The 6,188-nt window shown below is 41.3% G+C and overlaps 3 protein-coding genes across 4 annotated transcripts; 1 reads left to right on the top strand and 2 right to left on the bottom strand.

Moving 5' to 3' along the window:
• Positions 1-100: 100 nt before the first annotated feature.
• On the bottom strand, positions 101-833 carry LOC123316561. The gene is made up of 3 exons (XM_044902702.1): positions 655-833; positions 418-599; positions 101-340 (listed from the first exon to the last, which is right to left on the bottom strand). Exons 1-3 carry the CDS (start codon positions 743-745, stop codon positions 146-148), a joined length of 468 nt encoding a protein of 155 aa, XP_044758637.1. The 5' UTR covers positions 746-833; the 3' UTR covers positions 101-145.
• Positions 834-996: 163 nt separating this feature from the next.
• Positions 997-1,646, top strand: LOC123316562. The gene is made up of 3 exons (XM_044902703.1): positions 997-1,157; positions 1,216-1,419; positions 1,473-1,646. Exons 1-3 carry the CDS (start codon positions 1,124-1,126, stop codon positions 1,604-1,606), a joined length of 372 nt encoding a protein of 123 aa, XP_044758638.1. The 5' UTR covers positions 997-1,123; the 3' UTR covers positions 1,607-1,646.
• A 121-nt stretch (positions 1,647-1,767) lies between these two features.
• On the bottom strand, positions 1,768-4,717 carry LOC123316832. Of its 2 annotated transcripts, none has more exons than XM_044903080.1 (7): positions 4,186-4,717; positions 3,686-3,850; positions 3,203-3,477; positions 2,913-3,148; positions 2,628-2,847; positions 2,375-2,539; positions 1,768-2,231 (listed from the first exon to the last, which is right to left on the bottom strand). In XM_044903080.1, the coding sequence occupies exons 1-7, from the start codon at positions 4,427-4,429 to the stop codon at positions 1,836-1,838; spliced, it is 1,701 nt and encodes a 566-aa protein (XP_044759015.1). In that variant the 5' UTR covers positions 4,430-4,717; the 3' UTR covers positions 1,768-1,835. The 2 variants fall into 2 exon arrangements, with proteins under 2 accessions (XP_044759015.1, XP_044759016.1); XM_044903081.1 differs by having other exon boundaries at positions 4,159-4,327.
• Positions 4,718-6,188: the final 1,471 nt, after the last annotated feature.

The following is a 6,188-nucleotide window of genomic DNA, read 5'->3' as shown; positions in this document are numbered from 1 at the left end:
ATGTTCATCATACACCCTAGCATAGAATAATTTATGGTTATCTATGCCCGTGTCTTTTTTTCAAGAAAAGTTCTATGTTACGCGAATTAATTCGACCAAAGACCGTTAAAACTTTATTTCTGACGTAAAGAAAGGTATGAACACATTAATCTTTCAAATTACTTGGTCTCGCAACGACAGCTAAATAACAGAAAGCTCCACATCTAGGTACAGGCTGCGCGGCCAAAAATTCACCTCCATCTGGCGAATTTTCGTACAACAAAGGTTTTGGGTCTTTGCTACCGTGTTTCGGGTCGGCCCATTCTGCCTCCTTATCCAGATCTATACCCACTCCGCCTGGCTAAAAAGTCAAGTTATCGGACAAATTAATTTCAAGTTTGTTAGGGTTATATGTCATTGATAAAATCCATAACTTACAAGTAAATGAGCAATAGTAGGAAGAGGTGCTTGTGGCGGACTATCAGTAAATGGGGGTTGCAACTCCCCAGCTTGTATATTTATCACCAAATAATACATGAAATCATTTCTTAGTTTCATTTCCTCTAACGACCGGTTACATTGAGCCAATTTCCTCATCCATCGAACTGCTTTATGCCTGTCTGAAATAGAATATACCATTCGAAAGTTCTAAAGACGCAGATGAGATTCACGTACCTTCACTCTTCGACAAATTGGACAGCATTGTCTTCGCAAGGAACATATTGTAGTTACAATCATAGTTAAGATCTTCCGGTGATTCATTCATTTTGAATGAGTTTTGTGTTACGAGAATTTAGAGATCCGATAAATGACAAGAAATGAGCCGACTAGTCAAAAATGCACGGAATACATGATCGAGAGTTCAACATCTGAGTCATTGCCAAATGCCAATCCAGATTGTTCAAGGGCTCAAATCCATTTGCCGCGATAAATCCAGCCAAAATCTATTCATAACGCAATCATTCGGATTCTAGGTAATTCCCAGAATTAATGGCGGATATTTATTCATCTTCAAGATGGAACCCAGCCTACTTTTGAATACTCTCGTTTCTATGGTCGCGTTGCTTAGCAACGCGAACTTCAAAACAAACAGTGAAAGAAAGTTCAAAATATTACTGATTAATAATTCAATTTCGTTTGAAACATGGCAGAACCAACAGAAATGGATCTATTGGAAGGTATATATGCATATTATCAATTGTATTAGTGAATTCACTAATACGCAACGGTTTTAAGCTGTTAAAGAATCTTTACACAACGATGGAACACTTGGAAAGTTCAAAGCCGAACTGAGAGCTGCTGTTATGTCGATCTTAAATAAAAACCACGTCTCGAACGAACCCCCTAAGATTCCAGAAGAAACGAAACTTATCAACGAGCTTATGAGGGAATACATGATATGGAATGGATATTTGTACAGCGAGCAGATCTTCACTGCAGGTAGATCAAACTTTTCGAACACAGGCACATATCTATTCTTTTATTATTTTCAGAATGTGGTCACAGCAAAGAGAGATTGGAAAGAGATGTTTTAACCACAAAATTGGGTGTTATTGACGACGCTAAGACCTCAAAAATACCGCTACTGTATTATATAGTTTCTGCGTTTCAAAATCAACAGGAATGAATGGACCACAGAAGGAAATAAATCAATCAACATATTTGTCTACCTAGTTGAAAATTTTACCATACTGTATTTTCAATATACATTCTCAGAATTTGTTGTTCTTGATACCCAACTATCCTCCACAGCTACAAACTGATTCGACAGTTATTCCAATAATCACATAAAATCCAAAAATTTATTGATGCATAGAATAATATCACAACCAAATCGACAAAAAAAAAAACGTTCTTCATCCGAATCCTCCCCAAGTATCTTGGGGACCGCGAGCTCTTCCCCTCGGTACTGGAGCCGGAGTGGGCATTCCACCCACGTCCAATCTCGTATGTTGGGGCCTCTGGGCCGTCATAGTTCCAATTTTGCTGGGGGCGCCCGGAGTCGTCGCCTGCATCGTCTGGTATAACGGGGTATGATCGTCACCACTGGGTTGCAGAAGTGAGGTTTGAGGGGTCGAGGTGCCACCTGCACCCCCACCTCCACCTCCCGGAGGCACCAGAAGACCCGTTGGTTGAGGACCTTTCGGTCTGACCGTCACCTTTTCCGTACGAAGCCGCGTCGTGTGTAGTTGCGGGGGCTGGACCCGAATTTCCGGCGGTGTTTTGATCGGCGAGTAATGGAAGGGCGATTTCTGGAAGAAGAAGAACATGAACAAATATTTTTCGATGGTCACAGGCAAACACTGAGTCTAAACCATAGAAATGAAGATGGTTATAGAATTATGTGGATAAAACCAAGAAGATATCTATGCTATATCTCAGATAAATTCCTTACCTCCGTCGAAGGTGGCGCTTTGCCGGGAGGAGTCTTGATGGGTGAAAAGTGAAAGGGCGATTTCTCTTTGCTACGAGCGGGGCCCCTTTCCGGCGTCTCTACCCTCGTTTTCGAGGCCTTCGAACGCACCTTCTTTATCACGCCAGCCAAATTCTTCGGATCAACCTGAAAATCGAATACGACAGTTTCGATTCTGATCAAGGGAAACGCCAACTAGGGAGGAGACCTGTTCAAGGTTGTTTCCGCTACTCACCTGACCTCCGTCCGCCATCATGTTCTCCTCTATGCCCTTCTCGTCTATCTCGGCGGCCACGTCCGACACCCAACCCGGCTTCTTCTTCGTCCTTCTCTGGACAGCACCTTTGGAAGCCTTCTGTTTGGGTGCCATCAGGTGGGCCTCGTCCGCGGCCACCCTCATAGCGGCCTCCGTGTCGATCATGGTCTCCTCCACCTTGTCCGTGAGCCTATCCAGTCTGTAGGATAATAGAGCAAGGCAGATATGTCAATCTCCTTTATTCGAGATCAATTTCGTGCTTACTGTTTCTGCACTGCCGCCTCTTGGGCCTCCAGTGCCTCCCTCTTGGCGTCGGCCTCCGCCTCTTTGGCCTCCGCCTGTCTGATCTCGTCAATTTGGCCCCTCTTGAGCATCCTGAGACGCTCGTGCAGACGCTGGTTCTCCGCCGCCAACCTCTCGCCTTCCGTCCTCAGCCAGTTGAGCCTGTGGAAGGCCTGCTGTCTCCTGTGCATCTCAGCCTCGTCGGAGTCTGCCTCGATCTGGGGATCATCGGGAATTTAGGAACGGCGAAGCAAGATCGCCAGTTTGTTTACCAGTTTCGGAATGGGGAACAACGAGCTCAGGTATCTCTCCTTGTCCTCGTAGTAGGCCTCGAAGTCGAAGTTGGATGCGTACGAAAATATCTCGTTGATGGCTCGCATCATCTTCTCGGTGTACACGGTGACTCGCTCTTCCTCGTACTCCTTAAGCTGGATGTGCTGGTTCGTCAGCACGTCGCTGACGTCCTGAGTCATCGTATCGTAGATCTTTCGAGCCATTCTCCTGAAGGAGTTCATGTCTTCGGTGAGTACTGCTCGTAGAACGGTCCCTGAACAGTCAAAACAGACCATCTTCAATGTACGAAGAAATGAAAGGTAACCTTCATTTTTCGATAAAGTTAACTGTATAAAAAGTATCAATAACCAAATATGTGTACTTTAACTGAATCTTGGAGAATACCCAAGACGACAAAGCCTCGTTCATGGTAAAAATACCACGATATAAGACGATTGGTTGATGTATCCATGATATATTACCGTTGTCTCCAGTGTAAGGGGCCACTAATCCCACAAATTCTCCTACTGTCAAATCCGGAGAGTCCTGCAACTCCAGCATGACTTTCTTGAGACCCTTGGTATCTTCCCCTTCAGGGATGTTTCTTCTTATCGTCTTAATTCTCTCCTTGTCGGCGAGGAGAGGATCTGGGCCGAAGAGAAAAAACGTTTAAGGGAAACTAGAAGGATACCATTTCAATTCCGGAAAAAAACAATTTCTAAAAGAACTAAATTTTTTTTCTTGATCTAGTTGAGCAATAGACCAAATGAAATAAAACAAAAATCTACCTTTTCATATTTGATTTATTCGATTTTGAAAAAAAAAACCCTCAATGGATGATATTTTTCCAATCAATTCTTCTTATAAATAATCTAACATCTAAAAATTTCGAATAATTTGGCTGGGAGTTATATACATATGTTAACAAATTCTGGAGAAAAGATTAAATATTCACATTATCTCGAAGAAATCCAACACTCACTTGTCTGGACCTCCTGGAGAGGTATACTGAAGGCAGGATTTTCGTACACTTTTGGCGGAGGTTTCGAAGGCTCCCGTTTCTTCTTTTTCTTCAACTGATCCGCTGCCGCGGGACAAGTTGGGGGTTTCAATACGATAGTTTTGGAGGTAGCGGCCCCAACTCCAGCAGAACCAGGTCTAGGAGCCCCAGCCGATCCCGGTCTTGAAATGCCTGTCGGTTTTTGAGGTGGTGGTTTTTTCGACATTGTGATAGCTCGATTCTTGCAGATTTATGTACATTTACAAACAATACGTTTTGAATGTGCAATATAGGCAGGTTGCAATCAATATCGTACCAAGAGAGGCGTACACAATGACCATTTTCAGAGGTTTTCTTAGAATATTGGTTTTCCCTCAAGAAAGGCACAAAACACAGAGAGCTAAAAGAAGCAAAGGAACTGGCAGTATCAAACAATATACCATAACACTAAGAATTTTGTGAATGAAACTAACTGATAATTTTCGAATTGACGTTTCTCGAAAAACAATGTCACTTCATGGGTTTCCAGATTTTTTTATTCATTTATTTTCGAAAATCTGCAGAATATCTTCACATTTTGAGAACTCATAAATTTTCACATATTAGATTTTGGTGTATGTAAATTGTACTTAATACTGGTTAAATCAAGAAATGATTACATTTTATAAGCTCAAAATCGGCAATAAACGCCATTTCTTCAAATGCGCATCCACCATTTGTAAATATGAAAAATCTTTTTTTGTAGTTGTAGGCAATTCACCGACTACAAAAATCATTGATGCCAAATATATGTCTGAAATCAACCCTAACAGAATCTCATGCTAATGAAAAGATTCCCATTTCGGAAATTCCCGACCGAGCTTAAAGAAAACGAGTCAGCGTTCATCAAACGAAAGTGAACTGACACTTTTATGACAGTCTTGAAAAATTGCCGAAAGTTCAAATCGCCGCATCAACCAAATTCTCCTCATTTAAAAGTTCCAACATTATTTTCGAACCTAATAGAGTTTTGACAATCTCGGGTAGTGTTATTCACAGGAGATACCAACATGGTTATGATGACAACTATAGTTGCTGCCATCGGAGGCACCATGATGCTCTTTGGATGCTGTTACTGCATCTACATCAACACCGGACCGGGATCAGGTAAAAAATGTAGGGACAATCAGGAAAGGGAGAAGAGAAAATCATGTGACAAGTCTCGAGGAGGTATAGTTTTTTTTTAAAGTTGAACACAGGGTGTTACAGTTTCTGAAATACCATTTCTTCATTGGTAAAAATTTCGACCACTTCAAGGTAATCATAAGGAAAAAATTGCGAATAATTCCGAACGATGAGAAAACAGAACAGAATTCAACATTTTGACAAGATAACTTCTAAGCGATGTTTTCAAACTTTCAAAACTTCAAGCTTTAAAACCTGGGAAAATAGTGTTTAGAATGTAGGAGTAACCCAACCTGTAACTAAAGATTTGGTACTTGTCTTTGTGTTTTATGAATTCCGAGCTGAAGCAAAAGGCTTCCTTCTAAGTTTTATCAATTCAACTCTTAAATGTAATGTAATTGAAATATGGAAAAAATGAGAAACTCAGTTCGATTGATCTGGTTCTTCTGAAACTCTGGCATCCTATATTTCTGGCCTCAGAAAACATTTTCGAGCTTTGAGACACCCTGTGTTTAACTTTCAGGTAACCACTCGCACGACTGCAAACGTGATCATCACCTATCTTGATTACAAGAACCCCAAGAGTCGTCACAAAGAGGAATTAGAACAAATTCCCAATCTCATTTTTTTAACTGCCTAAATTTTTGAACTGTTAAGTTAAAGTCACCAAAATATAACTCAGACTGAAATAAATCTTTGTTGTGCGTTTGATTATGATTCGAGGCGAGCCACATGGTTTACATCTAGGACCAAGTTTTAAAGTTTTAAGCATGAAAGCAGGATCTTGAAACGAGTAGAGGAAGAATACTGGCATTCCCTCA

The sequence above is a fragment of the Coccinella septempunctata genome, chromosome 7 (genome assembly GCF_907165205.1).
Source record: "Coccinella septempunctata chromosome 7, icCocSept1.1, whole genome shotgun sequence".
Lineage (NCBI taxonomy): Eukaryota > Metazoa > Arthropoda > Insecta > Coleoptera > Coccinellidae > Coccinella > Coccinella septempunctata.
Note: the sequence above shows the minus strand (reverse complement) of the source record. Positions and strands in the feature narration are given on the sequence as shown.

Coding starts and splice junctions, on each gene's coding strand:
- LOC123316562 (XM_044902703.1), top strand. CDS start 1,124: ATGGCAGAACCAACAGAAATGGATCTATTGGAAG. Junction 1,158..1,215: donor AGAAATGGATCTATTGGAAG/GTATATATGCAT, acceptor AACGGTTTTAAG/CTGTTAAAGAATCTTTACAC. Junction 1,420..1,472: donor CGAGCAGATCTTCACTGCAG/GTAGATCAAACT, acceptor TATTATTTTCAG/AATGTGGTCACAGCAAAGAG.
- LOC123316561 (XM_044902702.1), bottom strand. CDS start 745: ATGAATGAATCACCGGAAGATCTTAACTATGATTGTAACTACAATATG. Junction 600..654: donor CAATTTGTCGAAGAGTGAAG/GTACGTGAATCT, acceptor ATTCTATTTCAG/ACAGGCATAAAGCAGTTCGA. Junction 341..417: donor CTACTATTGCTCATTTACTT/GTAAGTTATGGA, acceptor TTGACTTTTTAG/CCAGGCGGAGTGGGTATAGA.
- LOC123316832 (XM_044903080.1), bottom strand. CDS start 4,429: ATGTCGAAAAAACCACCACCTCAAAAACCGACAGGCATTTCAAGACCG. Junction 3,149..3,202: donor TGTTCCCCATTCCGAAACTG/GTAAACAAACTG, acceptor GATGATCCCCAG/ATCGAGGCAGACTCCGACGA. Junction 2,540..2,627: donor TGATGGCGGACGGAGGTCAG/GTGAGTAGCGGA, acceptor TTCGATTTTCAG/GTTGATCCGAAGAATTTGGC.